Here is a 22,710-nt window from a genome sequence, read left to right as displayed (position 1 = left end):
GACCAAATGCTGAGCCGCGCCCTGCCACTAGCAGAGCTGTTTGTCACTGGGGAAGTTCTCATCTCTCCATGTGAAGGGAGTACTTAGGTCCTTCCCAGTGGTGCCAACAGTCTTCATACAAAATAAGAGAGAGGCTGTATTGTGGAATTCCCTAGTGGCTCAGTGGATAAGAATCTGCCTGCCAATGCAGGGGTCATGGGTTCAACCCCTGGTATGGGAAGATCCCACGTGCCTCAGAGCAACTAAGCCTGTATGCCCCAAGTAGAGAGTAGCCTCTGCAACTAGAAAAAGCCTGTGTGTAGCAGCAAAGACCCAGCACAGCCAAAAATAAATAAAATTATATATATATGAATAAAATTATATGTGCTGCTGCTGCTAAGTCACTTCAGTCGTGTCTGACTCTGTGCGACCCCATAGATGGCAGCCCACCAGGCTCCCCCATCCCTGGGATTCTCCAGGCAAGAACACTGGACTGGGTTGCCATTTCCTTCTCCAATGCAGGAAAGTGAAAGTGAAGCCGCTCAGTCGTGTCCTACCCTCAGCGACCCCATGTACTGCAGCCTTCCAGGCTCCTCTGTCCATGGGATTTTTCAGGCAAGAGTACTGGAGTGGGGTGCCATTGCCTTCTCTGAAAATTATATGTATATATAGATAAATAAAGGGAGGCTTTACTGTAAATATCACTGTGAAGATTAATTCCATCTGCAGTAATGGAGCAATGGGAGTGCTCTCCACTTGGAAATCAACCCTGATTTTCATTGGAAGGACTAATGCTGAAACTGCAATACTTTGGCCATCTGATGTGAAGAGCTGACTCACTGGAAAAGACCCTGATGCTGGGAAAGATTGAGGGCCGGAGGGGAAGGGGACGGGATTGAGGAAGGAGGGGGAAGAGGATGAGATGGCTGGATGGCATCACCGACTCAGTGGACATGAGTTTGAGAAAACTCCGGGAGATAGTGAAGGACAGGGAAGCCTGGCATGCTGAAGTCCATGGGGGTCTCAGAGAGCCTGACACAATTCATCGACTGAACAACAACTCCACTCCAGCCATTACTTTGCCTTTGAGTTGGGCTTGTCACAGGTTCCCCTGGAGGAAAAAAGATGACACACAGGCTCTAACAGAAGACCATCCAAGGGCTGTGGACCCATTGTCAGGAGACTAATCACACAGGCTCTGAAATCAGACCAGTCAGTCTCCTCTACTTGCTAAGGTGACCTCTAAGCTCCAGGTTCCTCCCAGGTATAAAATGGGGATAATACCAGTGCCTGCTCTATGTGGTGGCTGTTGAGTATGAAATGAGGGTATGCCTGCAGCAATGCAGAATCATGCAGGGCATATAACAAGCCCAGCATTTACTAATTGATGTTATTATTATTCCTTTATAGAACAGAAATACATTCCTGAGTCCTTTCAGTTGATAAGGAGAACAAACCATGTTCTCCTCCTTACTCACTGGGAACACTCTAGTGGTTTTTACTTGGAGTATTTACATTAAGTTCATTGGAGACTAGAATAGGCTTTTTGTTTGTTTGTTTCTTACTTGAGAGAATATAAGTGTACTTGGGAAGCACTCAGACAAGGCGCATGAGTGAAGCAGTCTGTTGCTGGGGTCGAATATCGCAACATGAGCCCGACAGTAAAACACGTGGAATCCAGTGCGTCTTTCCCTCTTCCTGCTCCCCCGGCCCCATCCCCCGCCCACTGCTTTCCCTGCTTCTAGCACTTTGTTAAGATGATAGAAAACAAACACATAAGGTGAAATAAGGAACAAACCATACTTATTTTGATTGACCGATGAGAAGGACATCTAATGGAGTAGTGCTCTGTGAATTATTATTGAGAACTTTATTTTTGCAGGCAGTAGAAAAAGCCCAGGATTTCATCTCCTGGGTGCTGGGACATTAACTTGCAGTGAGCTCTCATTGTGTTTTGGTTTCCTTTATTGGGTCTTTTTTTTTTTCCCGGCCACGCCCTATGGCATGTGGGATCTTAGTTACCCCAACCAGGGATCAGATCCAAGTTTGATGCATTGGAAGCACGGAGTCTTAACCACTGGACCGCCAGGGAAGTCCCTTGGTTTCCATTATTGTAATACTCCCACATCAGAACTGTTACGTGGATGAATTCAGACACTGCCTATATAACCAGGGCAGTGCATGGCTCAGAACAAAAGCTCAGAAAATACTGTCGCACACCTCACTAGCCTCGGGTTTCTCTCCAGTAATTTTAGGATAGTCATACCTGGGACTTCCCTGGAAGTCCAGCGGTTAAGACTTAACTCTCCAATGCAGGTTCGATTGCTGGTGGAGGAGGAAAAAGGGGAAAGAGGGGCTATGATCTTACATGCCTCAAGGCCAAAAACCAAAGCATAAAACAAGCAGTATTGTAACAAATTCAATAAAGACTTTAAAAATTATCCATATTAAAAAATCTTTATTTTAAAAAAAAAGATAGTCATACCTACCTTATTAAGTTGCCATGAAGTTTAAAGAAGGATAGGTATGTCCAAAATGCTATACTTGGCAAGGCGTCAGGTACATTGTAGGTTTCAGTAAATTTTAAGGGGGAAGGAATATCTGAATTTTTATTCCCATAATACCTGAGAAGTATCATCTACTTATGATCCCTCAGACCCTGCTAAGCACCTTATATGCCATAGCTTATGAAATCCTCAGAGCACTAAGACATAGTTACTAACATTGCCCCCAATTTGCAGATGTGAAAACTGAGACTCAGAGAAGTGAATTACTTCAATGAGATCTAATAGCTGCTACATGGTAGAGATGTGAGGCCAAGTCTTTCTCATGAGAATCATGCTATAACTCATGCTCTTATGAAACAAATGCCTATTCTACCCTCTAGAAGTTGCCTTGGTTAGAATATCCTTCTTTACAGGAACTGTGTTCCACGAAAACCAGGCTTTTACGGTCTCAGCTCTCTTCTGATCCCCACTGTTTGACTCTAGACACTGTTTCTTTACTTCCAAAATCCATCATTGATGGATCTTACCTCACAGGGGATACTTTCAAGAATGAGCAAAGTTTCTAAAGACGATCCCCAAATCTGAGATCCCAGACTTTGGGAATTACTGAGCAGTTTCCCCTTCCCTTTAGTCTTTCCTCTTCCAGGTGACTACTTTAGGGAGAGATCTGAGTCCTGGAATGAAAAGAGATGTATTCATGGTCATAGTTGACATAAAAAGGGAGTTCAAAGGGAATTGACATTGGTTAATTATTCGCTGTACATCAACTGCTTTATCCACAGCTTCTCAATTTATTTCACTTAACAACCTGTAACATGGTCATTTTATTACTATACTAATTTCACAGATGAGACAACAATGCATTATTATAAGTGACAAAGCGGAGATTCAAACCCAGATCCAAGTAACACAAAGCATATTCTCTTCCCACACTATCTATGGCCCTGCCCCATGAAGGCACTGGGAGCCTTTGATGAATGCTGTAATTCCATCCTGTCAGCCTGGGCCACTTTCTAGGCATGTGAATCAGAGCACTGATAGCTCTTCTTGGCTTCTTTTTTCCCCCTTCTGTTTTTTTGGCTGTGTGCAGCATGTGGGTTCTTAGTTCCCCGAACAGGGATCAAACCCGTGTTCCCAGCAGTGGAAGCTCTGTGTCTTAATAACTGCACTAGCAGGAAAGTTCCTGGTTTCTTGTGCCCAGAAAGGACCCCACACTTCCTCCGTACTCTCCCACCCCTGGTACATTGTCAGCTATCTTGCAAATGCACCACCTTGGTTGTTAGGCAGATAGATGAGTGAAGCCTGCCACTGGGAATCTAATTCAGCCAATTCCCTGATGCCTGTGGGGTCACTAGTGCCCTTGCTGACCAGGAGAATAAGCCACCACTATTTTTATTCCTGCTTTTCTAGAGGAAGAAAAGCCTTCTGTAAGGACCATTCTTATCTCGTCAGCAGTGCTCAGAGTAACAAACAGGCTTGAGGAGTGCAAGGGCGCAGAACAGCATTGGATGGGGGTGATGTTGATGACGAAAGAGATGATGCACGCTTTAGACAAAACTGGGTGTGCACGAGTAAGTGTGTGTGTTTTTCCTGGCTCCAGAAAGGATGATGTGTATTTCTGAGCGGGCTTCCCTAGTGGCTCAGTGGTAAAGAATCCGCCTGCCAATGCAGAAGACACGAGTTCAATCCCTGGGTTGGGAAGATCCCCTGGAGAAAGAATTGGCAACCCACTCCGGTATTCTTGCCTGGCAGATCCCATGGACAGAGGAGCCTGGTGGGCTACAGTCCATGGGGTTGCAAAAGAGTTGGACACAACTTAGCAATTAAATAACAACAAATATTTCTAAGCAGTTCTGCACAAAGAAATCAAGTTTAAGTTTTGCCTGCATCAGGCTCTATCCACAGAAGATAGCCAGGAATGGTTTTCAGGGTGTTTTGAGAAAATGAGAGGTGCAGATGGTTTGCACTGGGGCATGGTTTCAAATTTTAAAGGGATTATGGTTCATGAACCCTAGGAATGGTGGATGGAGGTGTGAACCTTTGAAATTCTAATTGCACACCAGTCTAAGGAGGTATATACTTACCTGGGCACAATATCTCATTGTTCACATATTCCTTTCTTGGCTAGGGGAGACGGGGAGGAGGAGCGGATATATAACATAATCTTCAAATGAAACTGAAACAACAATTGGTGGCAGCAGTTTGGACTCTGGTGAATTCCATCAAGAAAGCAATCCCCATTGTTTACCATCGCAGTTAGCTTAGCTTGTTGTAATAATCTTTATTCCTTGCATCTGTAGAGCTGAGGGCAGACACAGACTCAGCTCCTGCTGGGAAGGATCTCTGTGGTCATTTTGACATACGCATCCCTTTATTTTATCCAAGTGAGGGCACTAAGGCCCAAGCTGACAGCATCAGTTATTAGGAGAGAAAGCTCTGGAATCCAGGCCTCCTGGAATTGAGGCAATTATTCACTGACTCCAGGCTTTTTAATAACAGCTCATATTTATCAAGTGTTTGCTCTAAGCCATACATATGGGATAGAAGGTGCTACCAGCCCAGCAGGGATGACAGGTATTCGATGACAACTTGGAAGAGAGAGAAAAGTGGAAATAATGCAAAATCAGAGTCTCAGCTGATTTCCAGCCTAGAGGATGGCCTTCTTGGAGTGGTTGGAAGGCTAAGTGCTGGGTGTTAGAGTCTCAGCTGCTGCATGGGGATGCATGCATGCATGCAGCTAAGTCGCTTCAGTCGTGTCCGACTCTGTGCGACCCCATAGACGGCAGCCCACCAGGCTCCTCTGTCCCTGGGATTCTCCAGGCAAGAATACTGGAGTGGGTTGCCATTTCCTTCTCCAATGCATGAAAGTGAAAAGTGAAAGTGAAGTCACTCAGCCGTGTCCGATTCTTAGAGACCCCCTGGACTGCAGCCCTCCAGGCTCCTCCGTCCGTGGGACTCTCCAGGCAAGAGTACTGGAGTGGGGTGCCATTGCCTTCTCCAGCTGCATGGGGATAAACATGGGGTTACTTGAGGCTCTTGGAGCTTAATGAGCACAAGCTAGTAGTGGCTATATTTGCTCCCAAGTCACAGAACCTTCTAGATACAGGATGACCCAGTTAGTATATGGGAAAAGAGGTAGGGTTTTTTCTGGTGTCTCATATTCTGTCAGTAACAGCATGTGAACAAGTGACCTCCGGGTACGGGTCTTAAATGCCATCTGGCAGTTTCCCCAAAACCTCAACCTTGGTGTGTCCCAATGCAGACTTTTAATGTAGAAGAAGGAGAAAGTGTGTACCTGTTTGTCTCTTTGTTTTTTAGGATGCCCTCAAAGCTGATGTCTCAACATTTTGCCAGAGCAGAGTCTTTATTCCTGTATGCTGCCTTACCAAGGGCTTCCTCGTGAGCTGCAATGCTTGCCTTCCTGACATTAATGAGCGCTTCCCCAGAGACACAGTGCAGGTTCAGGACAGCCAGCACAGGCAGACAAAACACCTTGAACTTGTACAATGGCTCTCCGGTGCACAGAGCACCTTCTCATCTGTTATCATTTACCAGCCTCATGGGGCTGGCACCCTCTTCTTTCATCTTCGTGGGAGGCAACTGAAGGCCAAGATCCCATAGCTACCAGGATACCTGCAGAGGCAGCCAGCCCCTCATTCTCTTTTCTTCTTTTTATTATTTGGCTGCATCGGATCTTAGTTACAGCACACAGGACCTTTGATCTTTGTTGCCACTGCAACATCTTTTTAGCTGCGTCCCAGGAACTCTTTTGTTTGCGTCATGTGGATCTAGTTCCCTGACCAGGTATGAAACCCAGGTCCCCTGCACTGGAGCGGGGATGTCTTGGTCCTCCAGGGAAGTCCCTTCATTCTCTCTTCTGCTCTAGACGTCACTTTGTCAAGGAGGTTTTCTCTGCTCATTCCTTAAACCATAGCTCCTGCATCACTTGCTTACTCTGTATGTACTTCACTTTACATTACATGTATATTGCTTGTCTGTTTCCCTTACTGTTGTTGATGGAAGAGTAGCTGCATTGTCTGTTTACGAATCTCCAGCGGCAGGAGAAGGGCATTAGTAAATAGTTGTCAGCGGTGAGCGAGAAGTTCTCCTTTGACAATCACTCCCGGGTCCAATGTCCCTCCCTGCCAGTGGGCACTCTATTGTGGTTTGGGGAAGGACCAGAGGACAGATAACCGTACAAGATCGCAAAACTCAATCCCAGAGGAGGCCTGGGGGCTAGCCTTCTGCCCAGGTTGGTGAATTTGGGACTTTATGAGCCGGCTCCAGTTGGCTCCAATTATAGGAGCCAGTCGTCAGGCGCTTCCTAAGGGCCTAGTTTTGTTTTTTTTAAACCAATTTGATCCGCAATCAATGGTGAGAAGTTAAATGGATTCTTTGGGCTAAGTAGATTGAGCAAAATAGCCATCTGCCAGAGCCGAGGAATGAGCAATCTGTTGGTAATTTTTCCGCTGAAATTTGGCATCTACTTAGCATTGTACACCATTTGCACCTCGGGAAATGCCTTTTACACCCCTTCCCCTCCTCTGTCCTTCGGGGTGAAAACAACAACAAAAACCAGTGTAAATGAAAGATTAGAAAATTGTGGTATTAAAAAAAGAAAACCCTTCCTATATCCTATATCTTCACTTAGCACTTTAGCGGCTTCAGCAAACGACACAAAACTAGCCTTCGCGAGGCTCGTGAGCGCCCTGCTAAGAGAGTGAGGAGCCTGAGCCGGCGGGCGGGCAAGCTGCAAGCCGGGCCCCGGAGGCCGCCGCCGCGCTCCCCTCTCGCCGGGCCCGCGGCCCGCGCAGTCGGAGGCGGCTCTCCGGGCCTCGCTTCCTGCTCCCACACGGGGCTAAAAAAGAACGCGCACAACTTTTTATTTTTTTGGTCCCCCTTCTTGCGAAAAGCTCGCGTAACGAGCTCGCCCGAGTAACCGCTCCGGGGGCGGCCGGGGGGACGCGGGCATCCGCCGCCCCGAGAACCGCGCGGCCCGGGCCGCCTGACGGGAGCACTCAGTCGGAACGCCGCGCGCGGGGCTGGAGGGATTGGGCGGGGGATGGCGTGGGCGGCGAGTGGGCGGGGGAGGTCCGGGGCGGGGCTGGGGGCCGGCGTGGGCGGGCCCGGTGGCGTGGGCGGGGCGGGGCGGCGTGGGTGGGGCCGGGCCCCGCGGGGAAGGGGGCGCGGCGGCGCGTGCGCAGAGCACTTCCTTGTTTGTCCCCGTGACCGTCGCGGCAGCGCCGCCCGCCCGCCCGCCCGCGGGAGCGTGTGCTCAGTCAGTCGGTGTCCGCGCTGCTGCCTGTCAGAGCGTGTGAGCAGGCAGCGCCGGCCAGCCGCGACTTGCCCGGCCCCGGGCGCCCCCTTCCCGGTCCCCCGCGAAGCGCCCCGCCGGGTCTCCTCCCCCGTGGCCGGGCATGAGCAGAGGGAGGCGGGTCGCCAAGAGCCCCGAGCCTCGCGCGCCGCTCCGAGTTTGAAGGGCCCCGCGCAGATCGCTGATCGGGGCCGCCACCGCCTCCTTTCTCGCCCGCCAGAGCTTTCCTCCCGCTGCCGCCGGGATCGCAGCCGCGCCAAGCCGGGCGGCGGGTGGCGGGCTGCGCGCGGGGGTCGTTCATGAGCCGCCGGCCGGCCCGCGGCCCCGGGAGCCTGCGCCGTGACTCACCCCCCGCCCTCGCTTGTGTCTCGCCCCCTCCCCCGGCAGGATGCCGGACCAGATCTCCGTCTCCGAGTTCATCGCCGAGACCACCGAGGACTACAACTCGCCCACCACGTCCAGCTTCACTACGCGGCTGCACAACTGCAGGAACACCGTCACGCTGCTGGAGGAGGTAGGTCGGGGCCGGTGCCCTCCTCGCGCAGCCCTTCGGGGACCCGGGCCCGCCCGCCGGGACGCCTCGCTGCCTCAGCTCTCGGCCGCTGCCTCGCCGTTGGATTGCGTCGATTTCCGAGCCGGGGAGGAAGGGGATGTATGGGGCTTGGGGGAGCCACACCCCCCTGCGGGACCCCCTCCAGCCCACCCCCGGCCAGGTGATGGACGGGGGACATCGGATGTGCAGCCCCCAGCTCCGTCCCCACCCCCCACCCTCCACCCCACCCCCCCCGCCGCGAGGCTGGAGGTGGGGAGAGGATTGAACAGGCTGTGGACAGCCCTAAGAAGAAGGAAGTCCTCTCCCTGGCTTGAGCCCTTCTAGATTCTTTCCACATCACCCTGACCCTCTTGTAACCCGCCAAGCAGATGGTGTCAGGCCTCTGAGGGTAGAGGGAGGCAAAGCAACGTGGCCAAGGTCACCAGCAAGGGACTGGGAGATGGTCAGTTAGTTAATGCACCTCACCACGGCCCGGCTTGGCTGGGCAGAATGAGCTGCATCGGCTAGGACTGGTGGAAAAACCCCAGAGGAATGAGAGGGAGCTCTGGCCGGGACTGCCTCCACCCCAGGATTCCTCCTCCTCTCTCGTCCTAAAGCCCTGGGTGGAAAGAGCTATCTCTGCAGACTGGTCCCCACCCGGCTCCCCTGGGCGGCTGGTTTGGTAGAGTCAGGCTGCTGCGCCAGCAGGACCTGCCCGCAGGGCACTCATAAGCTGTGAATGGAGCCCCGAGGCCGATGCTGCCCTAAGGACCTGGCCAGACAGGAAGAAGGGAGGACTGAGATGCAGAAAGAATCGCTCCTCTTATCTAGGTCTCCAAGGAAAGCTTGTTGGTGCCTCCGACAGCGTCAAGAACTTAGCAATTTCCTTAACAATTTTACGTGCATTAATGATAGGGCCGAGTGGGTACATAAGGAGGAATCCGCAAGCCTGGGAGCTGGGAAGCCTCTGAACCTCCTCAAAAACGGGATATTTGCCCTGGAACTCTGCCCCATATATAAGTGCCATAAAGTGCCACTCCCTTCTCAGCCCCAAAAAAGATAGCACTGGAGGAAGTTAGGAAGGCAGATCGTTTTCCCTGGGTGGATTCTTCTGTGGTTGGTTTATTTGAGGTTTAGGGGAGCTCTTTCTGATGTAAGCTCCCCAAGGTTCCTCCTGTGTAATACTGAGAAGCTTGGGCTTCTGTGAGCAGACTACTCTTGATGCAGGCTGTGATGCTTGTTCCTGGGCCAGATTACACGCAGAACTATGCGTGTATTCAAAAGCACCGGGGTCCTACATTTTAGGAGGGGAGAGGTTTCTGCTAGTGCTGGGTCCTGTTTTGCCGATCTGATGCTGCAAATGAGTCTGAATGTTTTATGCCAGTTGAGGTTGCTTCTAGATTCTCTCTGAAGTTAATGTTGGGTTATTGAACTGAATTTTGAAATTCAGTTGGAGAAGCACCATCTGACTAGGTTTGTTTGAAAGCCAGAGGTAAATGACTTTTTTCTTTGTTGTGGTTTTGTTTCTGTCAACTATCTTGTCTGTTGAACCAGCCTGATGCTTGGTGTCTGGGATTAAGTGGACTTGCCAGGCATTCAACCCTATGACCAGTCTGTCCTTCACTTAATTGTGATGAATTGAAACATGCTGATACAGCAGCACTTTGCATCCTTTTTCTGTACCTAGTGTATATGCTTCTAAAGGACGTGACATTGGTTAGACTGAGGGGCTATTTTCTTTCCAGATAAGTCCTTCAGGGCCTGCTGATAGAGCTGTCAATTATTTTAACTTTTCCTTTCTGCACATTCAGATAATGTTACTGTATTCTGTTTGTGTGGAGTGTGATAAGGGTAAGTATATAGTTGGTGATGCTGTTTGTAGGTGTATGTGCCCATACTATGTGGCCACACTGGAGGATAGGGTTAGTGCTTTTAAATTATATGCAGCTGCTCTGGATCTTTGTTTGAGGTTACTAAATTTAAAAGCAAAGGCAGCTGATGTATTTTTTGGTGGGCCATGCTGTTTTGCAAGGTTGGGTAGAAAAACAGACCCAGTCCTATTACCAACCTGGTCACCTATGAACTTGAGAAGGAATTGGAACCAGGCTTGAAGTTCAAAAGTGTCATGTTAGAGTACGTTGGTAATATTCAGGTTCTCAAAAATACAATAGTGATTGTTTCATCAAGAGCAGCACAATCATTTTGTAACTTTTTTCTGACTTTAGTACAGTCCTAGCCAAGAAGTCATTGTCCCCAGTCTCCATCTTTTAACTCCTTTTAAAAAATTTTTTTAATTTTATTATTTATTTATTTTTTTTGGCTGTGAATAAGCTTTCTTACTTGTGGTGAGTGAGGGCTACTCTTTGTTGCGGTCCTCAGGACGGGGTTCTCATTGTGGTGGCTTCTCTTGTTGTGGAGCATGGGCTCAAGAGTGCTCGGGCTTCAGTAGTTGTGGCACTCGGGCTTAGTTGCTCCACGGCATGTGGGCTCTTCCTGGACCAGGGATTGAACCTGTGTTCTCTGCGTTGGCAGGCGGATTCTTAACCACTGGACCACCAGGGAAGTCCATCTTTTAACTCTCGAACTGAATTCCGTGAGGTTGGATTCAGAGTGATTGACTTTAGCCTTAAAGTGCAATATACCCTTTAGTTTCTTAATTGATAGATAACTACCACGGTTGAACTTTTAATCCCACCTCCCCAAAGCTTGTATGTATGAAGGACGTACATTTATAAATATCTTACGTAGATCAGCATTCAGTTCTCAAAAATTACGGGGCTTAAGGTTATTACCCTCAAAATATAAGGAAAAGTTTTGGGGCAAACCACAAATTCTTGTTGGCATAGGCTTCACAAGTGAAATAGGTGGAAACTTGAAGACTGCTGTTTGGGTTATCTTGTGGTTATTCTTAGGAAGAGAAATTTTGGGTACTTTTTTGGTGATGTGGAAACTCAGGAATAGGGATTAATTTGGGCAGCTTGGAATTTTTTAAAAAATATTTTTCTAGTTCTAGCAATTGTCTTCCTATTTATTTATGGACTGTTTTGCTCTTTGAATTCCAAAGTAGCATGCCTTAATGTCACGTAAAAAGTTGTGTTAGATCTCCTAATTTGGAACCCCAAATTAACCCACACTCTCCCTTTTGGTTTGTCCTCTTGGCAAAGAGTTCTGTGCTTTGCAGATGTTGCTGCTTTTATTTTAACCTATCACTGATGGGCACTTTAGGAACTGGGTCAGACATACGTGGTTAAAAAAAAAAAAAGAAAAGAATTTACTTCCAGGCTTCAACTTTGGGGACAGAGAGTCCCCCATGATTCTGGAAGTCATGGCGGGGCTGGCACAGAATGAGTGGCTGCTTTTGAGAGGCAAGAGTGGATGGGCTGCCAAGGTTTCATGCTGGTGTGTGAGTGTTTTCCAAGCAAAAAGCCAGTGTTTTGCTTATTCAGCAACCAGAGCACACTGACGTGTGCCATTTTACTCGTGACCGTTTGGAAATTATGAGTAAATGAGTAGGAGAAGGCTGAGCTTTCCCAGGAAGGGAGCAAGCACCATCGAGGGAGACAAAAGGAGAGGCTCTTCATTTAGAGGCTTAGGTTGGTGCATATGTTGGCTGAAAGGGAGAGTCCAGTATGATATGTGAAGGTCAGCTCGGTTATTGATTCAGTAGTATTGGCCCAGCACTTTTATCTTTGGTGATGACGGAGGAGGCATGCTCTGCCCATTCATTAAGCAGCTAGCTGCTTGGTACCAGGACTTCGAAGACACACAGCATGCCTGAGAACACTCCACCCTTACAGAGGCTTTATGGAGGAGAAACAATTGTTAGCCCCATTTTACAGGGAAGAAAACTGAGGCCTAGCGAGATGAAGTGATTTGTCTCCAAGATCGGATGGCTAGTAAGTGAGTGGTGTTAATGATGAACTCTGCTGCGGCTCAGTTGCTTCAGTCATGTCTGAATCTTTTCAACACTATGGACTGCAGCCCGCCAGGCTCCTCTGTCCATGGGATTCTCCAGGCAAGAATACTGGAGTGGATTGCCGTGCCCTCCTCCAGGGAATTTTCCCAGTCCAGGGATCGAACCTGCCTCTCCTGCATTGGCAGGCTGGTTCTTCACAACTAGCGCCACCTGGGAAACCCCTAAGTGGTGTTAGGAAGCCCCTAAATAGTTAAGACTTAAAATAGATGTTCTAAATGTCTACAAAGACAGACTTCAGTGGTTAGTGTTTTGTAGAAGTGTAGGAGGCTTCACTCTTATTGTCTGTTCTCATTTTGGTACCATAAATCAGGTGCGTAAGTTCCTAGGTGGTTTGGTTTATCTTCACGTTCAAGTTCCAAGGAGTTCTTCATGTGGTTACTGCTGTTCAGTTGATAAGTCATGTCTGACTGTTTGCAACCCCGTGGACTGTGGCACAGCAGGCTCCCCTGTTCTTCACTGTTGCCTGGAGTTTGCTCAAATTCATGTCTGTTGAGTCAGTGATGCTATCTAACCATCTCATCCTCTGCTGCCCCCTTCTTCTCCTCCCCTCAATCATATCCAGCATCAAGGTCTTTTCCAGTGAGTCAGCTCTTCACGTTAGGTGGCCAGAGTATTGCAGCTTTAGCGTCAACATCAGCCCCTCCAGTGAATGTTCAGGATTGATTTCCTTTAGGACTGACTGGTTTGATCTCCTTGCTGTCCAAGGAACTTTGTAGAGTCTTCTCCAGCACAAAACATCAACTCTTTAGCACTCAGCCTTCTTTTTGGTCCAACTTTCACATCTGTTCATGACTACTGGAAAAAAATCATAGCTTTGACTACATAGACCTTCATCAGCAAAGTGATGATATGCTGTTTAGGTTTGTCATAGCTTTCCTTCCAAGAAGCAAGCATCTTTTAATTTCATGGCTACAGTCACTGTCTGCAGTGATTTTGGTGCCCAAGAAAATAACTCTCACTTCCAATTTCCCCCCTTCTATTTGCCATCTAGTAATGGGACTGGATGCCATTATCTTGCTTAGTTTTTATTAATGTTGAGTTTCACATCAGCTTTTTCACTCTCCTCTTTCACCCTCATCGAGAGGCTGTTTAGTTCCTCTTCAGCTTCAGCCATTAGAATGGTATCATCTGCATATCTGAGGTTATCGATACTTCTCCTGGCAATCTTGATTTCAACTTGTGCTTCATCCAACCCGGCATTTCTCATGATGTACTCTGCATAGAAGTTAAACCAGCAGAGTGATAATATACAGCCTTGATGTACTCCTTTCCCAATTTGGAACCAGTGTGTTGTTTCATGTCTGGTTCTAACTGTTGCTTCTTGACCTGCATACAGGTTTCTCAGGAGGCAGGTAAGATCAGTTGTGATCTTAAAGGAAACATAAGTCACAGGAAAGGTTTACATAAAACCAAGAGTCTCTGTGCATTGCTTAAGTTCAAGAAAATGTGCTTTCTTTGTCCCTGAGCTCTTGAAGACGAAACAACAAAAGGTGAACAAGTCTCCTGAAGCCACCGTCCCATGCAGAATTCTGGGCCCTGTGGCTCCCCACTCAGTGCAGAGGGACGTAGGATGAGTTTTCTCTGGACTTTACCAGATAAGGCCAGTGAATGAAGAATACATTTGCCTGCAGAAGCAAAGAGAGAAGGCTACTTCCTTTCTGTAACAGAACTCACACTCTTTCTAAAACAGGGCTCAAACCCGTTAGTGAGCTAGTCTGAGCTAATGCTGTTTGCCTTTTTTATGCATAAATAAAGAAACATTTTTACCATCTAATAAAACCCCTGTCTGATAGCATTCTTATTATTCTTTTACATATGAATAAACCTCAGCGCAGGCTTCCCAGGTGGCTCAGCTGTGAAGAATACGCCTGCCAATGCAGGAGACACAAGAGGCATGGGTTAGATCCCTGGGTTGGGAAGATCCCACGGAGAAGGAAATGGGAACCCACACCAGTATGCTTGCCTGGAAAATTCTGTGGACAGAAGGTCCTGGCGGGCTACAGCCCATGGGGTTGCAAAGAGTTGGACACGACTTAGCGGCTAAACCACAAACCGCCGCTCAGAGAGGTAAAATGCCTTATCCAGAGTTGCACAGTAGTGAATGCTCTGAATGTAAGATCTCAGGATCTGAAAGCCTTTGTGTTTCACCTGTAGCTCACTCTGTGTTTCCTGTCTGCTGTGGGTTTTTTTTTTTTTTTTTTTCTGTCTCATAGATATCTATGGATTATTTTTCTTATCTTCACTTGATTTCTAGTGCCAGGGAGGAGACAGTTTTGGGTCGAGAAGAAAAGGGGGAGCTCTGTGTCCCTCTTCTTCTGAGACCTCTTGTTGGACGTCTCTCGAAGTCTCTGCCTTTGGTCCTCAGAGGTGGCGCTGCCAGCCACCCTGCCTGGACTGAGCGGAAGTGGACAAGGCCCTGTGGTTTTCAGCTCCACCCTGGCATACTTATGGGACTGTCGCCCAACCTGTCCTTGCCCGTGAGCTGCCCACAGCCCTGGCTGAAGAACCTGCAGCTCTGGGTGGAGTTGCTGCAGGGCTCCATGGCCGGCTGCCTTCTGGCTTCCTGTCCGTCCCAGCCCTGCCTCTGGGGTGGCTGCTGGCAACTCTGGGCATCAGAGCTGACAGGGCCTGGGAGAGAATGGAGGCTGGTGCTCACCAGCCCAGGAACCTGGTCTCTGAGGGGCCCGTGAAAGTCACGATGTAGGTCCAGTAGCCAGTGGCCCAGAAGAATGAATGGACACCACCCCTCACAGCGTGGTTCAGCATCTTTTTCATGCCAGTCGTCTTTGATTTTGGCTGAAATAGGTCAGGTCGGTGGTGTCACACTGATCTCTCCTGCTGATCAGATACTTGGATCACCAGTTACAGATTCCTAAAATTGGAAAGCAAAAGGCTCTCTCATTCTCGTGATTGGTTTGCTTGCAGAACCTTTGAGTTCTGTATTCCTGTGGGAGAAAGCTCATGAAGGAAAAGGACCCACACACATCTGGTTCAGTCCTGCTGTTTTCAGAGGTGGGGACCGAGGCCTGAAGATGGAAAGGAAATGGGGTGAGGATTTGGGTTCCCGTCTCCAGACTCCCAGTCCAGGCTCTCTGTACTCTGCTCTCCCAGACGTCTATGGAGACTGTTTATTCACAGGGTGGAGGGGTAGGGGTGGTGAGCCTGGGGCTCGGCCAGTGCCCTTCCCTAGAACGTGCTTAAGGCAGGAGGTGGAGAGTGAACCTGAGTTAAGGAGCCTCGATCTTGCTGGCCGGTCTCCTGGTAAGTCCTGGTCTCACATCTCGTGCCCAGTGAAGCCACGGCGGCCCTCCTTGATGTGGGGCTCGGAAGCTCTCATTAGATGCCTTTGTGGTGTTGGATGTTCAGACGCTACGCAGACCTTTGCGTTTGTGTCTGGGCGTCAAAAGGAGCCTCAGAGAGGTGGTTTCCATTTATGTAACCTAGTCATTTGAGGACTGGAGGCAGACCTTGGCCTTGGCCTTTCCCTCGTGTATTATCTAAACATGAGTAAGCGATGGGCTCGATGGGGATCACTTGGCAGCTGAGCCTCGGTCTCCTCGTTTGATGAATAAAAGAAGTATCAAAGGGGAGAATGCACGTGCGACACCCATCCGGTGACTTCACTCCTGGTGAAATGTGCACGCCAGGGGCTGCCCTGCCACATTAGTCAGCCTTCCCCCCGTGGGGCGGGGCTCAAGGAAGTGAGAGGCGTTCCTTGGTAGGGAGCTGGGCAGAGTTCTCGCCACTGTGGACCGGCAGGTGACACTTGGGTCAACAGGAGGACAGAGTTCCCTTGCCAGGGTTAATTGCAGCCCTGTGATCTTCTCGTGTGTGTCGGGCGAGTCCCTGAACCTTTTTGCATCTTTGTGTGCTGCCTCTTAACCTGTCGGTGTATGCGAAGCGCTCGGAGCCCTGCTGGTGTGGCGAGCACTCTGTGAATGATTGTTCTCACCGCCTCACCATCCTCCCTATTTAGTATTATTGGGTTGGACCCTTGAACCTGTAGGAGGAGAGGACGAGAGGACAAGACCCCTTTCTGCAGAGGATGGGTGAGGAGGTCAGTGACAGGGCCGGCTGTGTGCCTCAGAGGACCCTGATGGTGGATGTGCAGACGGCCACTGGGCGGTCACGGTCAGAGCCAGCTTGATCTGAAATAGAGTGCCTGCTCAGTTTTACTGTGTCCGCCTTTGGCGGCACTGCTCTGAAGTAAGGGGACCGGTGACCAGCGCTGCCTCCTCGGACCCGGGCCAGCCTCACGGGCTCTGCGGGCGCTGCCTCGCTGTCCGGGCTTCCTTGGGTCGCTGCTGTTTCTTTATTTCCTTCTCCCAACCTCGTCCTGCCACATGCCCTCCATCAGTGCATCAAGGCTGGGGCAGTTGTCCCTTTTGATTTTCACTGGGGCTTTGTAGTAACCAGTCGCTTTCTCTGTTCCATAATAAATGCAGGGACTGGGTTTGGGTCGTTTGCGGGGAGGCGCTGGGGAACCGTTTCTGCCCTGGCCCCAGGAGGACAGAGCGTGGCAGCTCAGTTGTTTGCTTTCCTGATTACAGCTTGAAGCACTGAGACCACAAGGAATTCTATTTTGGTTTGGAGGCAGGCGCCTTCAAAGGAAAGGATCTGTCCTTGAATTTGCATTTCTGTGTGCCTCATAACTTCTTTTCAGCCTCAGTAAGATGCATTTTCATGATCTCTGGGGCAGGGCTTAGGTCAGACCTGGACGCCCTTGACCCTGCCTGGCCTTAACAGAATAACAGCTCACGGTGGGCTCTCCCCACCCAGAGCTCATTCGGAGCAGCCCAGGGTCTCAGTGTGCTTAGAGTTCACTTACATAAGAACTGAATTTTAATGTTAAGGCCATGGTATGATTTTCCCCCAAGAACTGGAATATGTGTGCCTTTGTTAAGACAGCACCCAGTTTAGCCACCCAGAAGCTAGGAAAACAAAGTCAGAGCCACCTGTCCCAGGGAAGTAAAGCCCTAAAGATGATTGCATTGCACGTGGCAACTATTCTAAAAAGTAGAGTTGGCCAAGTCCAGCCAGACCATCTCTTTCCCCGCCAGATGTGATTTGGATGGAGAAAAATACAGGTTCTTCCAAGCTCGTTCTGTTATGAGTAGAGCCTGGGTACCTTGCCTCTGTGAAGCATTGTGCTCAGGGACTCAGGGGAGGACAGCCATGTCCCCCCAGTGTCCCGTATTACTATATCACACCTTTGACAGACCTGGTAAAGTTCTTGGAGACCATCTATTCAGCTCCTGCTTCCATGGACGAAAAAACGGAGGCCTAGAAAAACCCAGCCATGTTAGGCTTTTTTGTTGGAAGTAACAGGCTCCGCCTTCCCCCTACGAAACAGAATACAGCCTGTCCAGACAAAGTGAGCGTTGATTGTAAGGACTCATAGGGGTATTTTATAGAACACAAGGGTCCAGAATGGTGGGAAATGAAATATTCTCCTGAGCAAATGATAGAGAGGGGACATCCCTGTCTCCAGTGCCCTCACCAGCTAAGTCTCTGTGCCTGGTGGGGACACCTGGGGTTGGGGTGGATCAGATTGGCGCAGCGGGGGTCAGGAGACCACTGCTAGTGCAGTCAGCTTTGTTGGGAGGGTGGGGCTACCTGACGGAGTGCAGGCATGATGGTGGTCCTCAGAGCAGGGTTAGGGACTAGGGAAGCACCTTCTCCATACCGGATCACACAGGGGGATGGGACTGGGATCCCGTCTTCTGGTCCCGTCACCCTCCACTGGAGCGAGAGCCGGTTGGAGACGTCGGTACCTCGCAGGGTGGCCCTGAGAACCGGTGCAGGAGGTAAGGCAGCCACGTGCCTTGCACCGCGCCCTGGGGATGTTAGTTCTCTGCCCTTGCTTCTGCAAGCCTCGCCTCCCCGTGACCCCTCCGCTCTGTATTCACTTGGGACACTCTGAAGGGCTGTGGTCAGGGCACCGCGCTGCCTGGTTGTAGCTTTCCTGATGTGGTCAAGAAAGACCAACATTCCACACAGGGTTTGGGCAGAGTAGGAACACCCTACCACCTTTTCAACCCGCAGTGATGACATGGTGCTCAGAAGTCACCTCCCATGGCTACCCAGGACGTTTGGGAGACGCTGGGCCGCTTGGGAGTGTCCTGGTCTGACTGCCTCCTTCCAGTGTTGGGTAACAAACCACTTAAAGGTCTGACGAGGACCACAGCTTTCCTTCCATCCAGTGGCTTCACTGACCAGTTTACACACCAACTAAAATTCGAGTGTCTTTGCTGTTTTGAAATGTGGGGAGTCTTCCTTTATGTTTCATTAATCACATTTTCATAAAAAAATAAATGCAACCCATTTCCTTTTCCGTATGATGTTTATTCACATTAATAGCGCTTAACATAAAATTAGATACTCCTTATTTCCAGGAGGTGCAAATCAAAATAAGCGTTCACGGCTGGCCCAGCAGCTGCTGCTGCTTTAATAATAGTAAAATTTTTCATAGCAATGCAAGTGAAGGCGCTGCCTCCCAGTAAATAAATTGATGCCAAGGCAAAGAGTGCTGTCACTGTCTCAAGGCTTGCGTGTTTTGAGTGAAAGAGTTTGAACAAATCCCGAATCTGCCAGCACTACAATTAAGCACCTGCTCTATCCTGGGCTCTATGCTGGGCGCCTTACACACATCATGTCACTTAATCCCTCCAACAGCTCTGTTGGCTGGGTGCTGTTGCCCCAATTTACAGATGATGAGCTCGGCCGAGAAAGGATTCAGGTCAGTCCATCCTCTTCTCCCTCAGACTTATCCTCAAGACAAAATGCTTTATATTGTGAATGGGATGCTAATGAAATAGAACCATCAGGAAATAGGCTTCAGCTGAAGCGTGTGATATTTAGGCTAGAGTTGAATAATAATAACTCCCTGGGCTTTCCTGGTGGCTCAATGGTAAAGAATCCGCCTGTCAGTGCAGGAGACATGGGTTCGGTCCCAGGACTGGGAAGATCCCACATGCAACCAAGTCGGTGTGCCACAACTATTGAGCCTGTGCTCTAGAGCCTGGGAGCCTCAACTGCTAAAGCCCGTGTGCCCTAGAGCCCGTGCTCCATGACAAGAGAAGCCACCGCGGTGAGAAGCCGGTGCGCTACAGCAAAGAGTAGCCCTAGAGCAGCAAGGAAGACCCAGCGCAGCCAGAAATAGGTAAATAAAATTATGTGTATAAACACGAAGAGCTTCCTGACAAGGTATTACGTATCAACTGCATGGCCCCGGAAGTCACATTTTCACCCTCCGGTTGGCTGGTTGAATTATATACTTGCTCATGGTCACACATGTATTCCCTTTATAAGTACCTTGAGGCCAGGGATACCCTTCTACTCCTCCCGCCGCCCTTTCTTTTTTCACCTGCTAGGCACTCAGAAATTAGATGAAATTGCATTTGATTTTTAATTGTTGAGGGCTGATCCGGTAAAAGTTTTCCAAGTACTTCTGTTCATCTCTCTGGACTTCAGTTGTATGCCCACCAGCTGCATAGAGCAATTGGAAAAAACCCTCAGTTGCTAAATTTCCTGGAGGTCTTGCCACAGATACATGGCCGAACTGGATGCCACGCTGAATTTTTGGTCTGGCCTCTTGGTGTCTGGAACCTGCCGTCTTTCAATAGGTTAGCAATTTCATGAACATTGGTAACTCTCACTCTTTGAGTCGCAGCTCTGTGCTCAGTACAGAAATAACTGTAGGTGCAATTTCTAAGCCTCACGCCACCCAGCTAATAAAAAATGGAGCCTGGAGTCACAGCCAGGTCTGCGGGCCTGCATAGCCCACACCGTCCCCACCTCCAGCCAGCCTTACTTTGTGGTGATTTAGCTGCACAGTGCCAGGAAACAGAAGACAGGTTAGTGTTGACTTCCTTAGTGGAAACAAACACAAACAAGACCTGCATCCTCCACTGGAAAAGAAAGCTTTTCCTGACTCTGGGTTTGTTTCCTTAAGTAGAATGGGGGGCATTTAAATTCAGGTAATTTACATCCATCTTTGGGGGCAGCCAGTTTGTGGTGTGGTATCGGAGGGATTGCCGAGAGGATTGGTATTTTCAAGAAGAGTTGACCTCTCTGATTTTCCTTTACAAACGGTGAAAGTCGTGATGTGAGGCAGTTGTGCTGTGCGCTTACTCTCCAGCGTTTCTGTGCCCCGTTATGACCGCTCACACTGGGCTTTCACATACATTGTCTCGTTTCATCCACAGTACTTGGTAAGGCAACAAGCCACCATTTCCTCTTTGGCAGTTGAGGAAACAGAGGCTCAAAAAGTTGAAGTGGCTTGTCAGGGGCCGCAGGACTGAAGAGGTAGTGCGCTGAAGCTCGAGGTCAGTTCTGCCTTCTGGTCTCATGTTGTGTCCCCCCCCATGCCCCCCAAATAGCTCCCAACTTAAATAGATTGATCAGTGGGATGTTTTGTCAAATGCTTTTTAACGTAAATAATACCCTTGGACTTTAAGCACAGTTTTATTGGACAGTCACATACTTTGCATTACTAGATTCCTCCCCATATGTAGTCTCTCTTTCGTAGTCTCTTTTTTCCTTAGTAGCTCAGTCCTTCGAATGGCTTTTTACTTTGGGCATGTTTCTGTTTTAGGGTGTTGGTTTGTGACTTCTACACAAATGCACAAGCAGGCAGAACAGTAGGAGCCTCCATGTACCTGTCACCCAGATTCAACAGATCTGCTTTGGCCAGTCTTGTTTTTATCTCTATCTCCTGCCCCCCTGATTTTTTTTTTTAAGCAGTCCCAGATATTCTTTTATTTCTTCCATAAATATTTTAGTGTGTGTCTCAAAAAGATATGGACAAACAGCAACAGCTTCAATGAACCACAATAAATATAAGGATCATATCAAAAAATGACCATTTTCTCAATATAGCATTAAATGGTGTTCTGATTCCTCCAGCTGTCTGGTTTTTTTTTTTTCTGTTAATGATTTGTTCAAATCAGGATTCAAATGCAAGCCATATGTTCAATTTGACTGACATATATTTAAAATGTCTTTGTGGGTAGTCCCTCTTTTTTCCCCCTCTAATTTATTTGTGGGAGAAATGAGTTGTTTGTCCCATTGAGTTTCCCATAATCTGGATAGTGTTGCTTGCGTCTATCTTTCTGGTGTCATTTAACATGTACTACAATCTGTTCTTAACATATTTTGTTCCCAGTAGTTTTTGAGAATAAAAGAAATTAAACTCCCCTTGTAGCGAACTATTAGGGAGAGCACAAAAGACTTGAAAAGTCACCCATAACCCCAGAAGTTAGGGAATCGCCTCTCTTGTCCCTTCAGGCTTTTCTTCAGATTCACCTGCATCCTGCTCACCTTCATTTAACACATTGAGAGCCTTTCCCCATATCATCAAGAGGTTTTCAGTAACAGTTTATGAGGTGTATCATTTTATTAATGACCTTTCCCTCCTCCCCTTAAGTTACTGCCCCCCCCACCCCCGCCACCAAACTGAGGACTTTGTGTTTTTAAATAGTTGGCTCAGCAGTTGCCCAAGAAGACTAGTCAGCCCTCTGAGGCAACTGCTTGGGCTCCAAGGAGATCAAACCAAGTCAGCCCTAAAGGAAATTAACTCTGAATACTCATTGGAAGGACTGATGCTGAAGCTGAAGCTTTGGCCACCTGATGAGAAGAACCGACTCGTTGGAAAAGATTGGGAAAGGTTGAGGGCAGGGGGAGAAGGGGACAACAGAGGATGAGATGGCTGGATGGCATCACTGACTCAGTGGGTATGAGTTTGAGTGAATTCTGGGAGATAGTAAAGGACGGGGAGCCTGGCATGCTGCAGTCCCTGGGGTCGCACAGTCAGACACAGCTTAGCAACTGAGCAACAGCGACAGCTGGGCAGAGACGGAGCGGTGCGCGTGGGACTGCACCTGTCTGTCTGCACCGGTGCTCGCAGAGTCCCAGGAGGAGAGCGATGGGGTCCAAGGCCGGTGTGCTCGTCAGTTCCTGATACAGTGGTCATGGAGCCAGACCCTCCTCCTGCCCCCCCACCAGAAGGATGGCCCGTGTCGCACAACCCCGGAGCCCCGGGCAGCCTGTGAACGAGCTTGTCTCCTCACAGAGACAAGCCTTGAGTCAGGCCTTTACTTAAAAGTTTCTGCAGAGGGAAAGGCGTGCTGTCACCCTGCCCTGCGTGCTGATGCTCCAGAAGGGACTGTGAGTCTGAAGAGGAGAAGGAGCGAGTGGGGGTGTTTCCAGGCCGTCTGCAGAGCTGAGTGGGCGGCGAGCCGAGAGCCCGTGTCCTTGGGGTCACAGGAAGTGGCAACTCTGCCCTGTCAGCCCTCGGTGACTTCTGTGCCTTCTGGAGCCTTCCTGCCCAAGTCCCCGCTTGCCCTGGAGATACGTTCGTGGAGGCCTGTGCCTCGTGCCTTCAGGGATAAGGAAATTGATT

At 49.2% G+C, this 22,710-nt stretch overlaps 1 protein-coding gene across 1 annotated transcript in view; it reads left to right on the top strand.

Annotated features, from left to right (window-relative positions):
• The window catches only part of ASAP1 (ArfGAP with SH3 domain, ankyrin repeat and PH domain 1), a 337,578-nt gene that overhangs the window by 61,145 nt on the left and 253,723 nt on the right, over window positions 1-22,710 (top strand). The window contains exon 3 of the mRNA XM_018058570.1: window positions 8,188-8,314. Coding sequence (XP_017914059.1) covers window positions 8,188-8,314 — 127 coding nt within the window. The remainder of the gene's footprint in view (window positions 1-8,187; window positions 8,315-22,710) is intronic.

The sequence above is a fragment of the Capra hircus genome, chromosome 14 (assembly GCF_001704415.2).
Source record: "Capra hircus breed San Clemente chromosome 14, ASM170441v1, whole genome shotgun sequence".
NCBI lineage: Eukaryota > Metazoa > Chordata > Mammalia > Artiodactyla > Bovidae > Capra > Capra hircus.
Note: the sequence above shows the minus strand (reverse complement) of the source record. Positions and strands in the feature narration are given on the sequence as shown.